At 38.8% G+C, this 25,852-nt stretch overlaps 2 protein-coding genes across 2 annotated transcripts in view; both read left to right on the top strand.

The window, feature by feature from the left end:
- Window positions 1-16,007, top strand: part of LOC310985209 (UTP--glucose-1-phosphate uridylyltransferase-like) — a 283,068-nt gene extending 267,061 nt beyond the window's left edge. The window contains exon 10 of the mRNA XM_083970733.1: window positions 15,986-16,007. The gene's annotated coding sequence lies outside the window, so the exon portion shown is untranslated. The remainder of the gene's footprint in view (window positions 1-15,985) is intronic.
- col9a1a (collagen, type IX, alpha 1a) overlaps window positions 1-24,681 on the top strand; it is a gene marked incomplete at both ends in the record, with an annotated part of 31,104 nt that extends 6,423 nt beyond the window's left edge. The window contains 25 exons of the mRNA XM_083970762.1: window positions 1,630-1,683; window positions 1,813-1,866; window positions 2,320-2,352; window positions 3,652-3,708; window positions 5,129-5,182; window positions 5,289-5,342; window positions 5,456-5,509; window positions 6,522-6,575; window positions 6,665-6,718; window positions 7,127-7,180; window positions 7,589-7,642; window positions 7,777-7,830; window positions 7,932-7,976; window positions 8,103-8,156; window positions 9,401-9,454; window positions 10,218-10,271; window positions 13,017-13,088; window positions 16,438-16,473; window positions 16,588-16,632; window positions 17,534-17,566; window positions 18,701-18,847; window positions 20,264-20,318; window positions 21,732-21,920; window positions 22,820-22,897; window positions 24,473-24,681. Of these exons, the coding sequence (XP_083826888.1) occupies window positions 1,630-1,683; window positions 1,813-1,866; window positions 2,320-2,352; window positions 3,652-3,708; window positions 5,129-5,182; window positions 5,289-5,342; window positions 5,456-5,509; window positions 6,522-6,575; window positions 6,665-6,718; window positions 7,127-7,180; window positions 7,589-7,642; window positions 7,777-7,830; window positions 7,932-7,976; window positions 8,103-8,156; window positions 9,401-9,454; window positions 10,218-10,271; window positions 13,017-13,088; window positions 16,438-16,473; window positions 16,588-16,632; window positions 17,534-17,566; window positions 18,701-18,847; window positions 20,264-20,318; window positions 21,732-21,920; window positions 22,820-22,897; window positions 24,473-24,681 (1,701 nt within the window). The remainder of the gene's footprint in view (window positions 1-1,629; window positions 1,684-1,812; window positions 1,867-2,319; window positions 2,353-3,651; window positions 3,709-5,128; window positions 5,183-5,288; window positions 5,343-5,455; window positions 5,510-6,521; window positions 6,576-6,664; window positions 6,719-7,126; window positions 7,181-7,588; window positions 7,643-7,776; window positions 7,831-7,931; window positions 7,977-8,102; window positions 8,157-9,400; window positions 9,455-10,217; window positions 10,272-13,016; window positions 13,089-16,437; window positions 16,474-16,587; window positions 16,633-17,533; window positions 17,567-18,700; window positions 18,848-20,263; window positions 20,319-21,731; window positions 21,921-22,819; window positions 22,898-24,472) is intronic.
- Window positions 24,682-25,852: the final 1,171 nt, after the last annotated feature.

Below are 25,852 nucleotides of genomic sequence, written 5' to 3'. Positions count from 1 at the left end.
TTAGAAGTGGGGGGGACATATTTTTAATAAAACCCAAACTCTTTCAGTTTCTTACAGTTTTCTAGCAGTTCTTTTAGTTTTCTACTAGGGATGCACAGATACCATAAAACAATGACTGAACAATGACTATGGCTGTGACTATGAACACTAGAACCGCCAACTGCCGTTCATTGGACGACTTTGATTTTCATTTGTGCATAACTTTATTTAAAAAATACATTGAAGTCCACCAGTCTGTGACTTTTCCTAAAATGATGTTGGGCAGCACCCCGTTTTGTATACAATCAATATTACTCACACAAAAAAATATCGATCATGTTTTCTCATTTTTACCTATAACCGCCACGTTCGTTCATTGGACGACCAGAGAATTCACCGATTTGCGCCGGCATTATTGGGCTTATGCGCTCTCTCTCCCCCTCTCTCTCTCTCTCTCTCTGTGTGTGTGTGTGTGATTGTGTGTGTGTGTGTGCGTGCGTGCGTGTTAATGTGTATCTCTGTGTGTACACGTGCGCAGGCTGCGCAGATGCACACTCACGTCCACACTTCACACACGCACGGTGCAGAAATTATTTTCCAGACTGGACAGACTGGTTGTAGAAGAGGTGTAGCCTACATTCAGGGGGGAAATATCAATATGATATCAAAAGAAAACGAAATTCGTTTTATAAAGCCAGTATTTAGGAGCAAACTAGTGTAAAAACAGAGTCGCTGTGCTCTTCATGTAAAGCGCCGACGTGAGCGCACGCGGGGGGGGGGGGGGGGGGCAATCCTGCGTCGGTATGATGGGCAGCTCCACCTGACATATCAAACAAAGATCACTAAGGACTATGGATGTTGCCGTAAAAGAGAGAGAGAGAAAAAAAAGGTTGTTTATACGGTGGAAACCTGGCTTTACAGGCGGGGGCGGGGTTCCTACGGTATGCCCCCCCCCCCCCCGCCCCCCCTGCCTCGCGGAGGCTGCGGGGTGCAGCCTACTTCATGGCCCAGAGTAGCTGTTAAAAGACTACGACAAATGTAACACCTATACAGCTCTAATTAACGCTTTATTACAGTTCGTCCAATGAACGACTCATGGCGGTTATAGGTAGGCTATATAGTGTGCAATGGCGGTGCTAGTGTTAATACAGTGTAACATTGTTTGTGGACGGTAAAAACAGCGGGGGACAAAAACTGCGTTTTGAAAAAGTGGGGGGGACATGTCCCCTGCGTCCCCCCCTAAAATTACGTCCGTGTTCAGTTGAAGGTTTTGCAGAAAAACTCCTAAACACAACAGTGCAACAGTTTGATAAATACAAATACAGATAAAAAACACATTTTACTGAAGGTATATCAACATATTTACAAATCATCCTCATTGTGTTGAACTATGGTCTGGTTTCATGGACCACTTCCTGTTTGATGATGTCATAGTGCACTGGCCACACCCCCAGTTCACTACAACATCGATCAGCAGCAGCAATAACCTTCATGTTTTTTGTTTTGTTTTTACTTCCACCTATTATCACAATGTGTAAACTACTTTATTACATAAACTGAATCCTCTGCACAAATGTCAGTGCAGTAATTCAATGGGAACTTTATTGCAACCGGCCGTTAAGTCAGAGTTCCTGTTTTATTTGCCAACAGGGTATTCCCGGCACCGACGGGCTGCCAGGTGAACTGGGCAAAGTTGGACCACCTGTGAGTTTACTCATCCTTTCATTTTAGACAATTTCTTTAACAAATTCAGTATTTTAATTAACAGAAACACATTGATGCTGTTGTTGCTGCTACATTAAGTTTTAAGGTCCTGTAATTCACCTCTTACAGGGAGTGAGGGGCAAAAGAGGTCAAGTTGGTTCTCCTGGTCCTGCTGGGCCTCGGGTAAATATCACACACCAAAGAAGAAATATTTTGGTAACACTTTACAATAAGGGTCCCTTAATTAACGTTATTTAGTACATTATTAAGCATTAATTAACTGTTTACAGATATATTAACAATCATTATTATGTATTAGGCTACTTAGGATTAGGAAACACATTGATTAATGTAGCCTATTAGTAAGCAGTTAATTAATGTTTACTACTCAAAGTTAGTTAATAAATGTAAAAGTTGAATAATGTAATTAGTTATCATTACTGTATGTATGCATTACTCAGCATTAAATAACACATTAGTTTATATATTAATGCTTAATAATGTACTAACTAACGTTAATTAAGGGACCCTTATTGTAAAGTGTTACCAATATTTTATTTTATTTTATTTTATTTTATTTTATCACTTGGTAATAGTTTCTTGTGGCCTGTAACATATATTTTAATTTCTCTGTAGGGACCTCCTGCTGTGTACCAAGGGGAGGACCTGGTGAGTTTGATCCTAAATAAATCCGTTTAATTGTGACATGTTAGTTGTTATAAATTCCATGTTCATGCTGACAATTTAAGGTTTTGGGTTATTTATTTTTATTTCATTTCAAGATTGGTGAAGTCAAACTTTTAAAGAATTTACTGGGACAAATGTACTTTTATTTTTACTTTTATACCTGGGCTCTGACCTGTTTGGCTCTAAACCCTGACGAAGGCTCATTTGAGCTGAAACACGTTGGTGTTTGTTTTTTAATCTTTTCTATTTGTACCTAGCCATGTTAAAGGGATAGTTCAACATTTTGGCAAATTGGCCCATTGCCATAATCCCTATAGTCATAGCAGTAGGTTCATTACCTTTAATTGTCGGTGCAAGCTATTTTTAGAACGGCGGAGCAGAGCCGTGAGCTGCTCAGAGCTACGCTACGGAGGCTCATGGGATTTCTTGGTTTCCCTCATCAAACTCATCAAATACACAATCCAACAACTCCAAAACGCTTTTGTGGACAAGTTGTGACCTGCACATTCACCACGCTATGAGATAATAACACAACGTTACCAGACAGAGTTGTTTTAGAGGGAAATTCATGTAAAACCGCTGATGCGCGTTGCCTTCAGGGACAGTTTTTCATCAAGCAGTCTCTGCATTTCCCTCTAAAACAACTCTGTCTCGTAACGTTGTGTTATTATCTCATAGCGTGGTGAATGTGCAGGTCACAACTTGTCCACCAGAGCGTTGTGGAGTTGTTGGATTGTGTATTTGGTGAGTTTGATGAGGGAAACCAAGAAATCCCATAATGAGCCTCCGTAGCGTAGCTCTGAGCAGCTCATGGCTCTGCTCCGCCGTTCTAAAAACAGCTTGCACCGACAATTAAAGGTAACAAACCCACTGCTATGACTAGGGATTATGGCAATGGGCCAATTTGCCAAAATGTTGAACTATCCCTTTAATGAAATAAATGAATTTTAATTGTCTGTCGAAACAGAGCTGCCTATAGGTTGTTTTTTTTTTCTTTTTTTTCAGTAGACGTCCTACTTTTATTTCCACTTCATCGTTAACAGGAACTCATGGTTTTGATTTCTTTTTAAGTCTGTCTCACCAAAATGAAACCCACATTGTGAAATGACAGAAAAGACAGAATCTAAAATAACCAGCAGGAACTAACAGTGGTGCTACAAATACACAGAGATCTGTTTCATTTCCTGTTCTCTCCCTCGCTGGGTCAGCGGGTCACTGTGAGTGGAGCCCCCTAGTGGTGGCGCTCTTCCATGACCTCAAATAGGCTGTTGTGTCTTTCAGTGTCCCAACGCCTGTCCCGCTAGTCTCACCGGATATTCTGGTCTGCCCGGCATGAAAGTAAGTTCATTTCTTTCTTTTTTTTCTTTTTTTTTTAATTCTTTTTTTTATTGTGATTTTCATGGTTCAAAAACACATTTACATATCACTTCACCAATCTCATCCATTCATCTGTAAATTACATCTGAATAGCTCAGTAATACATCCACGATTCCATTGACAATACAGATATGGATGATTGGTCTTCTCTCAATCACACAAAAGATGAAAATAATAAAATACAAAAATTTAGAACGTAACTCCTTAGGAAAGTAAGTTCATTTCTAAAGCCTCTTGCAGTGAATGTGAAATATTTTATTTGCTGACTGCTCTTTATTCTTAACCCTAGAACACTAACGTTAAAAATAGTAACATCATCACTAACGTCGGGTATTTTTTTACCTGATATAATATACCCATAAAAAAAACATTTCTCATCAAAGTGTATTAAAATACAACAATACATGGCAAATTGAAGTACACTTCCTTTATTTTCCACTATACAATGTTTCACAAAATGAAAAAAAGGTATCATGGATGACCCTATAAAAAAATGTCAAAAATTTGTGAATTTTTTTTTTTTTTTTTTATAAAAACTTACGGTAACACTTTACTTGAATAGGTATTCATAAGATTGACATAACACTGTCATAACCATGACATAACAGCTGTCATAAACATCGATGAATACTTATGACAGCTGTCATTAAGTGTCATTAGGTAAGTTAAGTCACTTTTAATGCAAAGTTGACATTATTTGAGATGTTTTTGTTCTGACAACTTGACATAAAGACAATTTAAACTGTCATAGCAGACCTAATTGCCAAACTTTAAAAAATTATGTCAAGTTCTCATAACAAGGACATCTCAAATAATGTCAACTTTGCATCAAAAGTGACATAACTTACCGAATGGCACTTAACGACACTGCAAAAACTCAAAATATTACCAAGAATATTTGTCTTATTTCTAGTCAAAATGTCATTTCTAGTCAAAACAAATCTAATTCTACTTAAAATAAGACTCATCACATTAAAAAGCAGCTTGTTTTTAGACACTTTTTACTTCTGTCAAGCAGATTTTCACTTGAAATTAGTTAATTACAAGCACAAAAATCTTGCTTTCACTGGCAGATTTTTCTACTTATTTCAAGTGAAAATTAGTTTGAAACAAATGAAAATTATCTAAAAACAAGTTAATTTTTAGGTGATGAGTCTTATTTTAAGTGGAAAGAGATTAGTTTTGACTAGAAATGAGACATTTTGACAAGAAATAAGACAACTATTCTTGGAAAGATTTTGAGGTTTTGCAGTGCAGCTGTCATAAGTATATTCATTGATGTTTATGACAGCTGTTATGTCAATCTTAGTGTTACCAAATATTTTATTTGCTGACTGCTCTTTATTCTTAATTATTTTTAACATTTTTATTTTCCCCATAGGGACACAAGGGGCTGAAGGGTGAATCGGGTGAGCCCGGAAGACAAGGACACAAGGTAACATCATCATCACGTTAAAATACCTCGTTTCTGTAACAGATAAAACAACAAATTGCCGGATATCGTATCCTTGACATTAACGGGTCACGTTTCACTTTCACAGGGAGAGGAGGGGGAACAAGGACTTCTGGGAGACGTCGGAGCTCAAGGACTACCAGTAAAATACCTCACCGTACTCTGACGTACTCTGAACGTTTCCTCTGTCTCGGTCAAACATATTAACATGGGACATTTTCTGCCTCTTCTCCTCCGTCCGCTGAGTAATTCTAGGGCCCAGGTGGACAAAGAGGCCTCCCAGGGATATTGGGCTCCAAAGGGGACAGGGTAAGAGGTCACAAGGTCACACTGTGCACGCCACATCCAGTTTAATGGATTAGAATTCATAAAACAATATAAAACAACATTATTACGTTATGTTCAACCAATGGAGTCAATTGAAGTTTATAGACCTAATCTCCTTGTTGTTTACATTCTACTTCCGGGTAGAAAACCAGCACGTAATTTCGAATGAGATCAATAGTAACCAACGAGAGTTTAGCTAGGCCTATCATATTTTTCACGCCCTATCACCGTTTAGACAAATCTGAAATGATTGAAGAAACATTACTATTTCTGTGTGTGTGTTTTGTGTTGCTATGTGTTGTATTTATTCAGTGGCTGCAGCTGACAGGGACAGATAACGGCAGCTAAGCTAACGGCGGTAGCTAAGCTAACACCAGGACGTCAGCTGTTAAAACCCTCCCGTTGTGGGACACGACATGAAACTACTCCAGTTAGCTCAGTCATGTTGTAACTCAGATATCCGCTGGAGAAAATATTTTTTCATGGACCGTTTATTGAGTCACTGAGTTATTAAAGTTAAACAGGTAGCTAACCGTTAGCGCGGCTAATCTATGATAACTATGACTAATTACAAAAATGTGCACACATAAATAGTAATGTTTGTCCAATCATTGGTTTTATAGACTTTACAAACATCAGATTAGTCTAAACGGCGATATAGTGACATGAAAAAGTAGATAAATATAGCGAAACTCTCGTCCGTCACTATTGTTCTCATGCTGGTTTTCTACCCGGAAGTAGTTGTAAACAACAAGGCGATTCGTCCTATACAATCTTAACATATACTAGATGTATATTCATCTACATAGAACATGATACAGGACGTCTCAAACTTCCAACTAAGAAATTTCAAAATAAAAGCCTAAGAAGAGTGAAAATCATGCACATTTTTAGCTTTGCCATGTACTAAATGAACTTATTGTCTGTATTCATGTACATGGACTTGAATTCAAATCTTCTTCTTAAATGAACAACTCTCCATCTCCTCAAACAGGGACCTCGAGGGAAGTCAGGTGATGTGGGTCCTCGGGGAATCCAAGGAGGCCCAGTGAGTGTTCATTTTATTTATTTCACCTCTTCCTTTCCTTGTTATTTAAATGTAATAGAGATTAAACTAATAATCACATTTCTTTTTAGGGTGATCCAGGCCAGAGGGGAGCCATCGGCGAGACCGGGCCAGGTGGAGTGTCGGTAAGATCACGAACAACAACAACTTGGATTTTTGTCTCAATGTTTTTAATCCTGTTTACACTGGGAAATAATAATTAATTACAGCATTAATTACAGCAATAATTACAACATTAGTTCGACCTGTCATTAGATTTTAGAGTGACTTAGATCCTAAATCAAAACTCCCTCCTCAGACCCACGAGAACATTTTGGATGCGCCTGAATAATCACATATTAGTTTAACTTATGAAACACATTTTCTGCAACTCTTATCATTATTTACTCTGTCTCTTAAGGCTGATTCAAACGCAATTTTAATCAATTAATGAAGATATAATATATCTGTTGCTTGTTGCTGTGCATTTGTGTTTAATACTAACAGATGATGAACTCTTTGCTAATAAAATCCACTTGTTTGTTTCTTTTCAGGGAGAACGAGGTCCTCAAGGAATCAGAGGAGTACCAGGACCAAAAGGAGAGGCTGTGAGCAGAGATTCATCTTATTAAATCTATCTATCTATCTATCTATCTATCTATCTATCTATCTATCTATCTATCTATCTATCTATCTATCTATCTATCTATCTATCTATCTATCTATCTATCTATCTATCTATCTATCTATCTATCTATCTATCTATCTATCTATCTATCTATCTATCTATCTATCTATCAGTCCATTAAACATTAAACCAACCTTCCACTCACTGTCATATATAATTCTCTACTTGACCAGACATCCTTGGTGTAATATAGCCTCACACTCTTTAATCTCCCTTAACTTATGTTTTTTTATAGTCTATATTAAACACTGTTGATACTAAAGAACACAGGCCTATTTAGGTTACAGTAAATGTACTGTATGTATGTAACAAGCTTTGTAATCGACAGGGTTTACCTGGTCCAGATGGTCGAGAGGGAATTCCTGGGCTGCCAGCATCTAAGGTGAATTGGTTTTTTTTAATATTCTACACAAGTTATCTTTTCCCGATATTATTTGGTGATGAAGAAATTTGGTGAAAGAGTGGTTTTAGTTTTATCTAGTGGTTTAATTGTTTCTGTTCTTCTGTTGTCTTTAGGGTCTTCCAGGGAAAAGTGGGGCTCCAGGTGATGCCGGCCCACAAGGACTTCCTGTAAGTGACCTCCGACCTTCCCGATTCATCATCAACTGTTTCAGATTGACGTTGTTTTGAGCTCAGATGCTGATGTTTGATACCTTCGTCCTCATCTACAGGGTTTACCAGGCTCTTACGGCCAAAAAGGACACGGCGGTTCAATGGTACGACCCAGAACTCATCTATACATTGAATCATGTAGACGAAAGGCCACTGAATGAAGGCCACATGTCGACTGACTGTAGTTTTCTAAATGCACTCACATTGTTTCTCTCGCTTTGTGTCTCCAGGGTGTAACAGGTGACCCGGGAGTTGTGGGCCCGATGGGGTCGTCAGGGAAACAGGTAAGTCTAAAGCAAGTTTAAACTTGTTCCATCATGTTACAATAAGCAGTGGTGGACAGTAACGGAGTGAATTTACTTGAGTACTGTACTTAAAGCAGAAGTAAGTGGTCCGGTCGTTTTCGCTAATGCTGCGTTCCAGGCAGACTTTTGAAATCGTAAATTACAGCTTCAAGTCACAACTTACGACTTTGTAGCGTTCCAGGCAACCCACTCGTGTTTTTCCGACCTGTTTTACCTGTGAAAGTCACTATAACGGCCACTCGTAACTTCCGACCGGTGAACTCGTACCAGATCGAACTGGTACGAGTTCACAGGTCGGAGTTACGAGTTTCCTTGAACGCACCATAACTAACTATTTAAGACTTATATTAACACAAATATATTACTTACTTCTGCTTTAAGTGCATTTCCAGAGGATTTGTACTTTACTTGAGTATTAGATTTCTTTGGTACTTATTACTCTTACTTGAATACATTTCCAAGACAAATATGTTTACTTTTACTCAAGTTAATTACTCGTTAATTTCTAAGAAGGCTGAAAAGTACTTGTTACTTTCAGGTCTGATCTTTTTTCTTTCTTTTTTTTTCTAAAATCCTATTGGACACAAGCTGTGTTTGTCAAAGAAGGAAACCCTAACCCCTAGAAGCAGCACATCAGTGCAGCTGCTTTCAAAGAGTTCATTCTCAGAAACAAGAGTTAAAAGCTCCTTAAATTCATTTAGAAACAATTATAGTAATTCATATAGTTGGGGAAAATATATTCTAGCATAATCTTGGCTAAAACAACCAGATTTAATGCAAGTACACTTGAATATCTATGCTATTCCTCAATCACATGCACGCAGTATCAAATTAAGAATGATGATACAAGAAATTTACTCTTACTCTTACTTAAAGTCAATTTAAAAGCATGTACTTTTGGATATTTAAGTACCTTTAAAAGCAAGTACTTTTTTACTCTTACTCAAGTAACATGTCGACTGAGCTACTTTTACTTGTAACAGAGTAAATTTTGACCAGTAGTATTTGTACTCTTACTCAAGTATTGGGGTCGAGTACTGAGTCTGTCCATCTCTGACAATAAGTATAAGAGTCTCTGAGTGGGTAAACTTTGAAATACCTGCTAAAGGCCAATTAAGTCTTAGGGGTATAATTGGTTTTTAGTGGGTGTTGGGAAATTTCCACAACTCATAAAACAATCAGGCCGATGCTGATATGTGTTTTGACATGTTGTCTCTTTCCAGGGCGAGCGAGGCGAGCAGGGGGAAGTCGGACCTGTCGGACCCCGCGGAGGACCAGTGAGTGTCTGAAACCAGCTGCATTTACATTTCACTTGAAACTCAGTGTTTCCCCTAGAAACAGGAAGTAGTGGATATTCATAGTACCAACCTTCCTCCTGTTCCTCCTGCTCAGCTGACTTCAGATTATGTCACAACCAGCTCACTCCAGCTCCAAACATTTAGATTTATAAACCAATGAAAAGACACAGTATGATATTTGTGACTACTCTCTACCAATGTTTACACAAGTTACAATATGTAAACTGCAAAGTCTGAGTTTATGGAAGCTACTACATGCAGAGCTGATTGTATAATTATATAAAATGTATAATTACAATTAACTGTATCCTTAGTTTCCCAAATTGAGAGTAAAACTGACCTCAAGTTGGGCCTGAGACACAACGAACCGATTCTACAACAGTACTGTTTCATCTCTCAGGCCGATAGTTGATAATACTGAACATCAGAACATTTCCTACCTATTTTCTTTTCTTTTCTTTCGTTTTGTAGATTTGCATACTGTTCAATGAACCTTGGGATGTGACAAATAAAACAAAACAAACTGAAACCTAAAATGCCATGCGATGCGATGCGATGCAATGCGATGCGATGCGATACGATACGATACGATACGATACAAAAGTATCATGTAATGCAATATTGGGCTCCATTGTGCTGTGTTCAGGTATTAAAAGGCAGCTTTAGATCAAAAATGCATCTCTCCATTAGACTTATTCATGTTTTCTGTCCAGGTTTTTCACCTTTTCTTTCTTTGTCTCAGGGTGAACGGGGAGTACGAGGAAATGACGGGCCTTCAGGATCACCGGGAGCCAGGGTAAGACCTGAGAGAGGAAGTCTAGTAATAATATCTCATCCTGCAGAGACAACAAACTAGGACTGAAAGAGAGTCTGGGAGTTTCATACAGTAGCATCTCCAGACTACACATGTTTTTGCTGCATTAAGTTACTGTGGGGAAAAGATGAACCTCCAACGACAGCTGAAAGAAACAGAAATGACACTTGAGTGTAATTTGTAGTAATTGCTTTGATCTGCACATAATAAGGTCAATGTCAGACCAGGACTGGAAATCATATGTTAATACTCACTCAAAATGGCTTGTCAGTATATAAACTGCAGGAGAAACAGTAGTTCCCTCTGTTACAAACAGGCAGGATATCTGTGTGTAACTGTATTATCAGAAGAAGAAGTGAATTTATTTTCTCAGCAGTTCAAAGGTTTGACCACAGAAAAGTCCAAAGAGGTTTTCAGAAGGTGTGTGGCCCCATAACGAAACCCTGTGGTACTCCAAGCATTCAACACTCAAGACAATCAAGAGTAGACATCAAGAAAGGACAAAACCTCCTTAATAAAGGAGTCTACACTGCAAAAACTCTAAATCTTTCCAAGAATATTTGTCTTATTTCTTGTCAAAATGTCTCATTTCTAGTCAAAACTAAACTCTTTCCACTTTAAATAAGACTCATCACCTAAAAATTAACTTGTTTTTAGATCATTTTCACTTGTTTCAAACTAATTTTCACTTGAAATAAGTAGAAAAATCTGCCAGTGAAAGCAAGTTTTTTGTTCTTGTAATAAGGAAGAAAAACTTGCTCCACTATCAGATTTTTCTACTTATTTCAAGTGAAAATCTGCTTGAAAGAAGTAAAAAGTGTCTAAAAACAAGCTGCTTTTAATGTGATGAGTCTTATTTTAAGTACAATCAGGTTGTTTTGAATAGAAATAAGACAAATATTCTTGGTAAGATTTTGAGTTTTTGCAGTGTAGACAGGCTTGTCCAATTACCATAAATTCTTTAAGGCCAATGAGAGTCCTGTCCATGAAGACATACTGTAGAAAAAAGTTCCAACTTCCTGTGACGTGGACAGAGATCAATCTTATCACAACGTGGTATCGGATTAACTGGTCTTTCCTCTATTACTTTTATAAACACGTATATAGACACACGATGATACAGGATAACAGGTTTTTATTATCATGATCAAAATTATCATTCCTCAAGTAACGTCCACTACTTGTCCCTAAAGTTTGAGGAGATTCTGAGATTACCCACGAGATGATAACCAAATTATCAAGGTAGGTAGCAATATTGATTTGTTGAAAGAACAAATTAACAACAATGCAATAATAGTATTCTTGATGTGGGAAAAGTCACAGAAGTAAAGGAGCCTGTGTGGACGGATTGAGAAAAGCTGAACAAAAGAATGAGATGAGATGAGATGGGATGAGGGGAAATTTAATCAGGCAGAAAATATTATTAAAAGTGTTGCAGCCTTTGGAAAAACTTGAAACATTTCCAAGACTGGATTGACAGTGTCGGGCACAGAGCCATCTGAACCGTTCTGCTCTGCTCAGCTCAGGTTTGATCTGTGCTGCTGCAAAAAACCTCGACTCTTATCAAACTAAAACATCAGTGAGCCATCGGTGTTCATAAATACTGTCACCTAGTATCCCGAACCATTATTATTGTTCAGTTCAGTTCAGTTTATTTCATGTCCCCAGAGGGCAATTTGGGTTGCAGCTCATAGAATCACATAAAGGTTAGTTAGTTAGTTAGTTTAAGTTTATTTCGGACATGTTAAACGGAATAAAACATAATACAGAAATGGACAGACATAACATATAAAAACTTTGCAAAGACAACATATGAACAAAAAAATAAAAAATAAAAAATAATTGAAAATAAAGGTAATTTGATTTTTTTTTTTTTTTCATATCCGAAAAGGAGTGGGAAAAAGTAAAACTTATTTACTCCCACCCCTTATTCATAAATTATCTATCAAGTTATGAGTTATTAAAAGGTAAAAACATACAACACAGGGACATATAGTGACATAGAGACGCATCATTATAAATAACAATATAAATATGAAGAATATGCACTAATTGTGATCATATAAGAGATAAAAATAAAAAAAAAGGAAATACCGTAACAACACTGAATACAAAATCCAAGATAACAGTGGATTTTGTATCCAGTGTTGTTCACCAAGGTAAACCTTGTCTTGGGGAACCGAAGCCTCGTGTCGTGCTTTTATTAAGGAGCGGAGGGTCTTTATGAACTTCTGTCCCCGCGGTTAAGTCTCTAATAATCCATCGGTGAGCGGCCAATGAATGAATGAATGGCCTCTTGTTACAGAGATCTCAAAGCCCCAGGGGTTTTTTTTTTTCTCTGCAGCTCAGGGGGGGATTCGGGGGAAAGGAAAAGAAGCCGAGAAGCCCTGAAAGAGCTCTCTGTTCCCCAGGAATGCCTGAACCGGGTCGGTGCACTGTACGCCACAATCAGTGCCCACATACGTATGCCCAGAGAGCTTCAACCAGCCTCGGCACTCAGATGAAATGTTGTTATTTTTTCAGTCTATGTGGTCAGGTGATGGTGGTGGGGGAGGTGACTTCACACAGATGATCTCTCTGTGTGTGTGTGTGTGTGTGTGTGTGTGTGTGTGTGTGTGTGTGTGTGTGTGTGTGTGTGTGTGTGTGTGTGTGTGTGTGTGTGTGTGTGTGTGTGTGTGTGTGTATTTAACAGTTTATTTTTCATGCATGTGTGTGTGTTTTAAACAGGGAAGCAAAGGTGATCCAGGCCTCCCAGGGCTTCCCGGCCCGGCTGGTTATCGTGGGCAGAAAGGAGACAGGGTAAGAGACACAGAATAACTCCAGATAAAGAAACAGACTCCAGGTGATCGGTTCTATTTATTTTTTATTTTTTTTAAAGGGACAATACACATTAATGAACATTCGTACGTGTGCACAAATGTAAATGTGTCAGAGTTAGCAACTTGCTAGTTTGCATCCGTAGTCCCTTGGCAGGTAACACACAAACAGACAGAAATACACAAGAATTATACAGTGGTTCACAATCATATACACATTCATACCTATACATAAAGTGCATGTGATCTGTAAAGGGCCTGGTATAAAGTGCCAGTTTCTAAAGTGCAAGTGCAAGTTTAAATAGGTAAAGGGGTGGACCAAGACACTGGAGACTACAGTAGCAGCAGTTATATAAGTACCATTCACACACATACTTACAGAGATAAATTGCAATATAGAAAAACAAGGCAAGTGCAGTGCATGCATACATACGTATATGTAGGCGCGCACTGCACAACAAAACAAAAATCATGACAGCCAAAAGTATAGAGTATAAGGCGGACGGACACCGAGCACAGCACGTGTATCGCGCCGGGGCCGGCTCTACGCAGGGGCAAGAGGGGGCAGTGCCCCCTCAAATAAATGTCTTGCCCCCTCAAATCCAAATTTTAGAAGTTGAGAAAGCACATTTTAATAGGCCTATCAACAAATGTGTATGTTGGGGGTTCAGACATCCCTCTATCTAGACATGCCGGTAGTCCGACACTTTTTGATACCGCTATTCCGCGCGTCTCTTTTTTTTTCTACAGTTGCGATACCCAGGCGCGTCTCTCTCTCTCTTTTCTTTTCAGCATGCCTATCACCGGTTTGATGAGGGAGTGATGTTCTTAATCTCAACAACTAAACTATCAAGCCACAAACAAAACTGACACACATAATAAACAAACAGAACTATGTTGCAGTTTGTTTGTCAAGTTAACCTGTCACCTTCAGCACCACGGACAGCGCCGCGGATGAGCCGCGAGAAGCTGCAACTGTGAGCGTCTGGGCTCTGGGCTTATGGCCTGGGGCCTCATTTATCAAAACTGTATAGCAGTGTAAAACTGCTGCTACTAAATGTTTTGCTTAGTCCTACGGCGAAAAGACACGCAAAAATATTTACACCTTTTTCAGATCTATCAAACTGTGCGTGCACAACTCTCAGCAATTTCTCTTTGATAAATCAAACTGAAATCCAAGAACGGTGCGCAGTTGCGCACGTGAACGCACCTCCGTCCCCGGGACGCCTAGACAAAACCATATTATGGTCAGCACGTGCATATTAATTAGCCATGTGCTCTGTGGAGCGACAACAAAGTGACAACGAAGACAACGGGCGGAGGGCGGGGGGGAAGAAAGCGAGATAGCTACACGGCATCGGGCAATAAATCAGTCAGAAAAATGATCTTGCATTTTAACAAAGCTACAATAAAAACAAAAACCTCCCAAATCTCAACAAAAAGGAGCAGAAAGAAGAATAATCTTACTCTTAATAATCTTAATCCTACAAATTGACAAAATTATCTGCAGTAGCACAAAAATCCGCCGAAAAAGGGACAGTGTTCTTTTCTAAAATGTTCTGTCTCCCCCTCTCCTCTTCTCAGAGTACACCAGAATGCTTCACTCACATTTTAAAATCACAAAAATTTTCTGGGGGGGATGCCCCCAGACCCCCCTACAGGTATTTAGCTACTCACCTTTTTCACCCCCTCTGGGTTTGCAATGCATCTTCAGGTATATGCACCCCTAACCCCCCATATAATGTGGCTCTTTGCATTACAACAGTAAAAAATTTGGGCTCTAAGACCCTGGTTGGCCACCCCGACCCCTAGTTGGACAGGTCTGAAGGTAGAGGCCTGACAAAGTGCAATCCACTTCTCCAGGTTGCAGTTGGACACATAGCCAACAACCCAATTCAATGAAGTTACTATAAGCACAGAGAAAGAAAAGTGCTGGAGCATGATGTGTTCACATGATGCCCCCTTCACATTTCTGACTGCCCCCTCATATATGCCTGCCTAGAACCGGCCCTGTATCGCGCTCCGCGAAGGTCCCTCCTAGTCATGATTACAGACTTGGTTTGTTATAAGCCAGTTTTTGAGGTGGACCTTGAAAGTGTTATAAGTGGTGCTTTCCTTATCACTGCAATAAAACTAAACAGAGCAAGAGTCAGAGCAGTCATCCGATTGGGCAGTAATCCAGATTATGTGACAATAAAAGCTAAAGAATGTCGGTAATAATCCCTCATTGTTGAGGCTTTAACAATTCTTCTCTTTCATATAAAACAGACGTCACGTCAGCAACAAACAGCGTTATTGTTATTTATCAGGACGACGGCTGGAAATACAGGAAGAGATCCAGGTTGTAACCAACCAGATTTATAGTTTAGTTAAAAGAGTCATTGAGGGATTTGACCGATTGTACTTTATGATCCTTTTTTTTTCATATTAGAGTCAGAATCTGGTTTTATTGGCGAGTAGGTTTTTAACAAACAAGAAAATGGTTTGGGTGTCTTGAAAAGAAATGTCAACAGACAAGTGTTGAGTTATTCTGTCTGATTTGTGGTGAATTTGTTGAGCAAAAATAAGAGAAGCAGCAGCAGCAGGTTGGGGTGGAAGAAAATGAAGAAAACATATTCCTGTTTTGCAAGAAAAAAAATGATGCAAGTGACAAGAACAGACTTTGTCAACATCTGTTTCATCTAATAAGACAAAGTTCGGGACATTGTTTGAAGTTGGTAATGGGGTAATAAATCATAACATATCACAATATGTTTAGAAAATACTCAGGATACTGCAAAAAATGTTAAAAATCACCATAATCTTGTATCGAGAGTCTGATTCAGACATGCTACCTGATGATTGATCAGTGTTTTTATGAGTTACTGTTATCACTTAGAGGGATAGTTCACCCAAAATTGAAATTTCACTCATTACTTCTCTGAGTTACAGGGGGTCTCGGCGTAGCAGTAGCAGTGCATGTCCATATAACGGTTGCAAATGGATACCAACTGTCTTCGTAACAAAAAGACACACCAAAAAAACATCCAAATACCTCCATGCTACTCGTATGTAATGCCCGAAATGCGAAATTGTGCCCCGAAAAAAAATTAAAGCCATGGATAACTCTGAAACTTCTCCCAGCCCTTAGTCGAAATTTCAATTTTGGGTGAACTATCCCTTTAAGAAGAAGAAATGTCTTGTTGTGCAAGTTGGGTCACATTTCTGAAAATATAAGGTCAAAGTTCACTTATTGCAAATGGGGCAAAAAAAAAATTAAAATGAAAAATAGATTGAATTGTATCCAACTATTCAATTTATCATCTAAAATAACAATCACTGTGTTTTTGCAGGGTGCAGTCGGCCTCGATGGGCCCAAGGGAGACCAGGTATGTCTCATCCGCTCTGATACCAGCTCCTTTTAACATAATGTTGTAATGAATGAGTGTGTTGAGCTGCAGGATGGTAGTAAGAGCCAAAAATCTGTCGTGTGTTTGCTTCAGGGATCTGCAGGTGATGAGGGAACTCCCGGAGAAAGAGGAGACCTGGTGAGTGATCAGCTGCTGGAGAACGAGTTAACATGTTCATCAGTATATTTATGTTTCAAAATTGAGATGAGAATAAAAGTGTTATTTATTCTTAGAGCGTTACTAGAGTCAAATCAATATTAGCCAAATCAATTGCCATGTTATAAAAAGATATGTTGAACCAGCGTGCTTTGTATATTCTGTATTGTACAGTCTAGAAATATGGGGGAATGCATATCCTACCCATACTAAACCGATCTTTATTCTTCAAAAAAGAGCTGTAAGGATTATCACTAAAAGTCAAATTATAGAGAACCATCAAATGAATTATTTATTAAATTAAGGGCCTTCAAATGTATGGACTTAGTGGACTATAAAATAGCATTGATAATGGACGTACAAAGCGTATAACAACTTGTTACCTTGTAAAATTGTGAACATATTTTTTTTTTAAAAAGGGAATGTAGATATGAGCTCCGAGGGAAATTTATAATTGAAAAAACAAAATCCAGGACTACAATAAAAGATCAATGTATTTCTGTAAGGGGTGTAAATATATTCAAACGTTTGTTTAAGAATAAGTTATTTGAAAAATATGAGAGATGCGGTTGACGTAGCTGACACTATTATGGAATTATGTTTGGGGATTTTGTGCAAAACGATATGATTTTCTGTTTGATGTTTTGAATGATGTGATCTGAATAAGCTGATCGTGTAAGAAGGGAAGGCGGAAATAAGCGAAATAAGCTTCAGCCTATGCCTTTTCGGTTTGGCTCTTTTCTAGTTGTACTGATGTCTTCTGTTGGACTTTTAATTTAGAATGACCTGACCGAAATAAACACATTTTCATTCATTCATTCATTCATTCATTCAGAGTTTCTGTGAACTTTATTAACCTTGATGTCTCTTCTGTCTGTTCCAGGGTGAAGAAGGAGAACCAGGAGAGAAAGGATCAGTAGGTTCACCACCATGAACAGCTGCTGCTGCGTGATACAAGATTTTAATTTGTTTAATGCTGCAGTCCAACTTTGTTCTTTATCAATGAATACATCAATCAATCAATCAGGCTTTATTTGTAGAGCACTTTTCATGCCCACGGCAGCTCAAAGTGCTTCACATGATAAAAACAAGGAACATATTGGGAGAAACGTATACATTCACATATGCATTCACACAATAATTTTATAATATTGGATTTTAGAGACATCGGGGAAACGCTATCTTACACTCAATCCTTTGCAATGGGGAAAACACCAGAGAAAATGAAGTAAAATAGATAAAATGAGAAGACGAGAAAGACACTAGATAAAATGAAGTAAAATAGACAGGTGTAGTAGGATAGAATAGAATAAAAATGGATGAATTAAAATAGAATAAAAAAGATAATAATAATAATAATAAATAAATCCAAATTAGAAAAAGAAGAGTTCCCGCACACATGGCCAACTTGCAGAATTTATTGTATTATATTGCAACGTTTCGGTGCTTGACCCTTTTTCAAGCAAATGTTTGCGCCAACACAGGAAGCCATCTTAAATAGGAGTGACTGTTAAATAAACATTAAAATAAAAACAAACCACTCACTTTCCCACACATCTGGGTGTGAGGAATTCAAATATTAAATATCAACATACAAACAATAGAAACAGCATCAATATACAAAGGTAAAGAGCAATGAATATATACAATAAATACTAAGCTGCCGTGACTGGATACATTAGGTCCTAATGGAAGGTAATAGCTAATAATCACAGTCAGAAACAATAAATACGACAGATACAATAGGAAAATAGAAGACAGAGGGACTTAAAAAAAAATGTGTGCAAGGATACAATAGAAATCTGAAACAGTCTGAACAAATAACGCTAAAAATAAAAAGCAAGGCTAAAAAGGTAGGTCTTAAGTTTGCTTTTAACTCATTTCTTATTCATCCCCTCCTTTAATTTCACCTTTATTAGTCACTTACTTCTGTTGCTGAATAAAAGCTGCAGTAGAAACAAACACAGCTGATCATACGGTACAGTGCACACATTAATACTCATATTATCTCTCATTAACAGTTTCTATCTGTTGCTCGTGTTTCTTGCAGACGGGTTCTCCAGGAGAGACGGGAAACAAAGGACCCGAGGGCGGCCGAGGGCAGCAGGGGAAAGAGGGAAAACCTGGTCAGCCGGGGCCGCGCGGCATGCAGGGCGACATGGGAGTACCGGGCCTCCCCGGGGGGCAGGGACCAGCGGTGAGAAGACGTTTCATCTCCACACTAACTGGGTTTCCATCCAAATGTATCGAATTTAAGAGCGGATTTTGTGAAAATGCGCAAAAAAGCAAATGCGTGACAGTTTCCATTTATTAGTGTTTTGCGATTACAGGGTTCCTACAGCTTAAGCCAAGTTAAATTTAAGACTTTTTAAGACTTTTTAAAGCCACTTGAAATGAAATTTAAGACCGACTTCATGATAAACACAAATGCAGAAAAAAGAAAAAAAAACACCACATCTATTACATAGGGTTATAGGGACAATTTTACCCACTTTCCTATGTGATCCAAGGTAAAGTGACTGCTACATGAACATTGGATTGTGTCTCTTTCCAGCTGTCCTTTCAAAATAAATGCATAAAAAGTCCGGGAAAAAAAAAAAAAAAAAAAACTGACTGACAGGAGCTGGAGGCGGTGAGAAATTTAGCGTTGACGGCCGCCACTAACTTCTCTATGTCAGAATGTTACCAATTATTTTGAGATTTGAGACTAATTACAACCATAAAATACCACTTACCATGTGTTAACATTTTTAAGACTTTTGAAAAATTGATTTAAGACATTTTAATGCCAATTAAGGCCTTGTTTTTAGATTAATGAATTCAATGCCTTTTAAGACTTTTTAAGGATCCGTAAGAACCCTGGATTAGGAGGAGTGCACCGTGAGATTACGTCATAAGAGAGCGTGAATGTATCCAACAGTTGACACTCAACATCATGAACAATTTACGTACTTTCCGGACTATAGACGCACCTGTATAAGCTGCACCAGCTACATTTTAAAAGAAAATACTGTACATATTATATAGACCGCACTTGAATATAAGCCGCAGGTTTTCATGTTGTAACATGAGATATTTACACAGAAAGACAGTCGGGAACTGTGACAGTCCGCTCGCTTTTCCGCTGTTTTGGTTACGCTCCTCTTGCCCATGTGCATCTGTTCAATCAATAAATGGAGCGGTGGATAACGTTACATAACGATGTTACGGCGTGTGATTGTGAAGTCCAGCAGCACTTCACCCACAAACTCCGGCTCAATTCGCATAATCTGTTTCCATAACAAAAAGTCGCATTTTCATTTAATCGATACGCTGACAAATCCACCCCCCCCCCCCCCCCCCCCCCCCCCCAAAGCGTAAAAACTTTTATGCGCATTTACCTACTGCCTTTTTTCGAATTTCTGGCCTTTCCATTCAAGTATTTATTCTCAATTTTTGAAAATGCGAATAAAAAAAGGTGGATGGAAACGCAACCACTGTTCTGTTCTGTTCTGTTCTGTTCTGTTCTGTTGGATCAGAGCTGATTTATGAGGTGTTTGTCCATATTATTATTATTATTATTATCAGGAAGGACAAATGACTCATCGCTGTCCATCATCTTTGTTTTGCACAGGGAAAATCACCGACAGATACACGCATCAAACAAGTCTGCATGAGGGTAATGCAAGGTAAGTGTTGGTCATGTTCACACTCTGCTGCATTCAGCGTTTCAGTTTTCAACAGAAAAGCTAAACTTACAGTATCTGTTCATTTAGTGTTTGGATGTTTGGAGGTTTCTGCCTTTGGAAACAACTCTTTTAGTACGATACGATACGATACGATACGATACGATACGATACGATACGATACGATAAACTTTATTGTCCCGTTCAGGGAAATTTGTCTTGGACACTGTAGCTGCTCCATAAATGCCTTGATGGCCACAATGACAAAAACAAAACAAAAAAAACAAAAGAACAATACACCTCAGCCATATCAATCCAGCACACAAGACATAACAGCATTGCACATATCCCATAACATAGCACATACATACACCTCATAAATTCACCATGGTAAGAGCACTATAAGAATTATTGCATAGACTCAGTGACTTAGTGACTCTGGATAAACCCAGAAAATCGCTGCAGGTGTGAATTTCATTAAATGGAGCAGATAAGAAAAAAACTGTTGTGTGTTTAATGTCTGAATATGGAAATTTTCAGCTCATAATGTAAAAAAAAACAAAAAAAACTGAGGTTTTATTTCAAATGTGGTGGCAGTTTGTATCTGACTCCTGACCCCATTTCCCATCTATAACCATGCATCTCTTTACCAAAGTTAGTTTTATGGTAAATAGTACATTTTAAAAACACAGTGTATCTGTAGTACAAGAAGAGAAACAAATATTGGATATCTTATTTCTTTTTTCTTATGAAAAATCTGTCTTCAAGAGTTGAATATGTACAGGAATGAGGGTGTCACTTAGTTTTATTTGTTGCTCTGTTGGTGTTACCTTCAGTTTGTCTTTGTATTTGTGTTATATGTCTTTATATAGTAAGTATTTTATATGTAAATATGCCTATATATTAGAGAGATAAATATTAGTGATAATATATTAGAATAAACCCAGCTAGATACACTTATAAATTAACTTATTGTATAGATTATAATGACAAGGAAGCTTGATAGCTAATTTATGAATAGGTTGGTGGGAGTAAATAAGTTTTACTTCTTCCCACTCCTTTTCGGATAAAGTATTTATTTGTTATGTCTGTCCATTACTGTATTATTTCTTCTTTTTTTTAACATGTCTGAAATAAACAGAAACTAACTAACTAAATATCTAAAAACTTGAGCTCATAGAGTTGAACTAAATAAAACGAAAACTACCTGTCATAATGCAAGATTGTTTTTAGTTTTTCAGGTAAAAATCACCTTTAATTTTCCTGAGCGTTTTTGTCATTGAACATAACATACAACAAAACTTTGTTTGATGGGACAAAGTTAAAAAAAAAACGTCTAAAATGTAAATATTTAAAATACATAAAAGATCTGAAATATAAAAACCTAAATCTAACCCTCGTCCTCCCGTGTCACAGAGCAGCTGGCCCAGCTAGCAGCCAGCCTGAGCCGGCCCGAGTCCGGTATCGCCGGTCTGCCCGGCCCCCCCGGCCCGCCCGGACCCCCGGGCCCCTCCGGAGAGAACGGTTTCCCCGGACACAGCGGATCACGAGGACTTCCCGGTCTGAAGGGTCCGCCCGGGTTATTGGGTCGCAAAGGACAAAGAGGTGAGATCCAGATCAGCACGAGAGAGAGAGAGAAGTGTTAAATAATCTGTGTTTTTTGTTCTGCAGATCATTTAGATTTTTTATCCTCAATATCATCAAACTGTTTCTCCACAAATCGGACGGTGAAGAAGTGAAATCTGCCCTACAAAGGCAAAGTGTAGTATCTGCATTTTTCAATTTTTCAATCAAAAGTGTGGCATATTCTCTTCAATCTGGTAGAATTTGATATTGGTATACTGCTAAAATGTCCAGAGTTATTGGGCTTTTTATTTTTCTGTCCATCCAAAAAAGCACTGTGAAACCAAAAGGCAAAGTGCAGTATCTGTAGCTAATACCAAGCCAGAGTGCAGTATCTGTAGCTAATAGCCAAAGTGCAGTATCTGCACCAAAACCAAGGCAAAAGTGCAGTATCTGCCATAAAACTATAAAGATTTATCACAAAATACGCCATAAAATGGTCAAAATTGGTCAGAAAGACAAAATACTGTACAAAATACATTTAATTCAGTCCACCTTTATCTAATCAATTATAGACTTGGTAGTTATTCATAATTTGATGCTTAAACCATTAGAAGAACAACAGTTTGGGGTAGTTCAGCTCTGACTTCAGGTCTCATCTGTATAAAATCTGTGTAAAACTGGTCCTTGAAGAGTAAAAAGTCAGATTATTTAAACTTCTTTACATAACTGAGTCGTCAGTTTCTCTGTGATTTGACGTTACATCATACATCATATTACTTCCTCCTCGATGATGCTGCTGCACTGACCCAGTTTCTCTCCCCCGTCGGGTCTCACAGCCGAGTTCATCTCCATTTTAATGAAGAACGGATGAGGTGTGAACTCGGGTTAAAAATAGCAACTTCAATTACTGTATGTGTCGTGTCTCTCCTCTCTGCCAGGTGACCAGGGCGACCGAGGCGACCGAGGCCCCACAGCGAGAGGACCCAAAGGAACGCCAGGAGCTCCCGGTCTCCCAGGTAAATGACTAACAACACGTCTGATTTTTTGAGCAGCGTCTTCCATGTTTGAAGCTCCATCGAGCTCTCGAGTCGACTAAATAATTAGAAACTCAGAGTGAAACTGACACTGCATGTACAGCAGCACCTACAAAATAAAAACCCAACTTCTTCCATTCAGAAAACACCTCAGTTAATGTGGAGCTGTGAGATGCTCTATATAGGTTTCCGGTTTTTCGATCAGTTTTGCTCAAAGGCACTTAAAGTTTTTAAGTTTAAACTTAAAACTTAAAAACTTAAAGTTTTTAAGTGCCTTTTTACAATCTGGACCTTATTTCTAGCATAAAATCCGATCATTTACTCACCCAGATAACTTTGGTGTCATTACAAGTCGTTGTGATGAAATTAGCTCCAGCCGAGAGCCGCGTATATCCATATAATGGAGTCTACAGGGCAGCAGAATGCAGCCTCTACATAACACATTATCTGCAGAGAAACTCCTTCATTTCACCAATATTTAGTTCTGATAGGCTAGTGCTATTCCCCTCTGAGTCCGGGGTTAGCTGTTATCAACATCCGGGGTCTGTAGGTTGACCTACTGACCTCTGACCTGGATGATGTCATCTCCGACCGCCGCCCGGCTCATTCTGATAATAATCATTCCGCTTCGGCATTCGGGTCCATTTTTATCTCAACTAGCCGGAGCTTTAGTGAGTCCAGGTTGAGGAGAGGAAGCCTGTGGAAGCTGAACTTCATCCAGCTGCTCATTTTGTTCTGACAAGTCGGAAACACGCAGAAACGAACCATATCAGACCCCGGATGTTGATAACAGCTAACCCCGGACTCAGAGGGGAATAGCACTAGCCTATCATAACTAAATATTGGTGAAATGAAGGAGTTTCTCTGCAGATAATGTGTTATTTAGAGGCTGCATTCTGCTGCCCTGTAGACTCCATTATACGGATATACGCAGCTCTCGCGACTCGTAATGACACCAAAGTTATCTGGGTGAGGAAATGATCGTAGTTTATGCTAGAAATAAGGTCCAGATTGTTAAAAAAAAACGGCAATTACCCTTTTATGGAGCTAAAACACTGTCATCAAGCAAAACTGAAATAAAAAATGTTGAAAGCTTGAAACCCCGCATGTTTGAAAGCGTACAAAAGATTTGTAGGTGTAAATAGAGTTTTGAAAGGTTGAAAAAAAAAAAAATTCAAATCTCTTAAAACATTATTTTGTATTTGAATTTTCATTTCAGATCTCTGCAGCGTTTCTTTGTTTTTTACTTCTTTACAACTACAGCACTGTTTTTACAGTGTTTCAACAAAACACTTTCAGAGTTCAAAATTTGGCACTATTCTCCCACAGATATTTGAATTTTTATTTCAACCTTTCAAAACTCTATTTACACCTACAAATCTTTTGTACACTTTCAAACACGGGGTTTCAAGCTTTCAACATTTTTCATTTCAGTTTTGCTTGATGGCAGTGTTTTAGCTCCATACCCTTTAAGCAGAGAAGACGTAACTTTAAAAAAAAACGTATTTAACGTATAAAAACAAATTTTCCACCTGTTTCTGTCTCTCTCTCTCTCAGGCGACCCGGGCCGACCGGCTTACGGCAAAGAAGGCCGCGACGGTCTGCGGGGACCCCGCGGCGTTCCCGGCGTCCACGGCGTTCCCGGTCCCCCCGGTCCGGCCGGTCTGAACGGCTACTGCGAGCCGTCGCAGTGCGTCCTGCCGATGGTGGCGTCACCGGTTTCGGCGAAGGACTCGAGCATGAAGGGCCCCAGCAACGACATGTGAGGAGGAACGAGTGACAGACTAGAGGAGGAGGAGGAGGAGGAGAGAAAACCAGAACCAGAACCAGAACTCCATGGAAGATTTTGTCCATGTTGGGTTTTTGTCACTTGGTTTGTGTTAGAGCACTGGAAAAGAGAGTAAGGACACGCATTGGTTCAATGGAAGCGCCTCCTGGTGGAGGAATATGGGTATTGCAAAAGCGCCCAAGAACTGACATCTCTGCATTGTTGGTGAATGAGCAAAATGTGGTGTTTTCTATAATTTAAGGACATTTATTATAGATCACCCACGTTAATAGCATCATTGAGGACCCTTTACAGATAATTATAAAACGGAAAGGTGAAATCCGGCGATCTGATTGGTTGTTAACCGTGGTATAATGAGCATATACCACGGCTACTATTCTAAAGCCTTATCACAGCATAGGCTATCACTCCGCGTCAGGCAACCTATGACTGGTATGAATGGAAGTTGCAGTCCGTAGCAAAAGACAGTTGATGTTTTTACGATGTTAAAAAATGGACTAAAGTAGTTGAATTCACATGTTTAAGGTGAACTTTCACCTCCGGGGAGGGTTAACAATGGTAGAGGGGACTGAGCAGTGACTTTCACCTGGAAAAAAGCGGAGGAAAAGACGAGATGCAGAGCTAACTTGGAGCTAACGTCTGGAGAGGTGGGACTAGTTTTTTCACAGTGAGGCTATTTTATTGGATAATATGTATTTCTGGTTGAATAAAACTACATGAAATTGATTACGTATCCCTCTTTCATATTGCCTTTATTGGTAACCGTTCGCGTCGGGCCGAACAACGCCCCTTAGCCGCGGTATAATGAGCATATACCACGGCCTGTCGTGATATATTGCTTAAATATTAACACATAGGCGAGTAAAAAAAAAACAAAAAAAAAAAACAGTTGTCTACATTAATGTTTCAATCTACATTTTGTAATAAACAAATTATAAGTATAATTTGATATGACCAAGACACCTAAAAACAAAAACACGGCCGTTTTCATCAATTTACAAGCAAGTGGGCAACACACATGTACATTGGAGTGAATGGGTTTTCTGGGCGCTTTTGCAATACCCATATCCTGCCACTAGGGGCGCAAAACCCTTATTACCACGGGAGTCAATGGTGGTGTCGTTACTCTCTTTTACAGTGCTCTATCT

This window comes from Trachurus trachurus, assembly GCF_905171665.1.
Source record: "Trachurus trachurus genome assembly, chromosome: 1".
NCBI classification, from domain to species: Eukaryota; Metazoa; Chordata; class Actinopteri; order Carangiformes; family Carangidae; genus Trachurus; species Trachurus trachurus.
The sequence above is the reverse complement of the archived record's forward strand: the minus strand, read 5'-3'. Positions and strand labels throughout refer to the sequence as shown.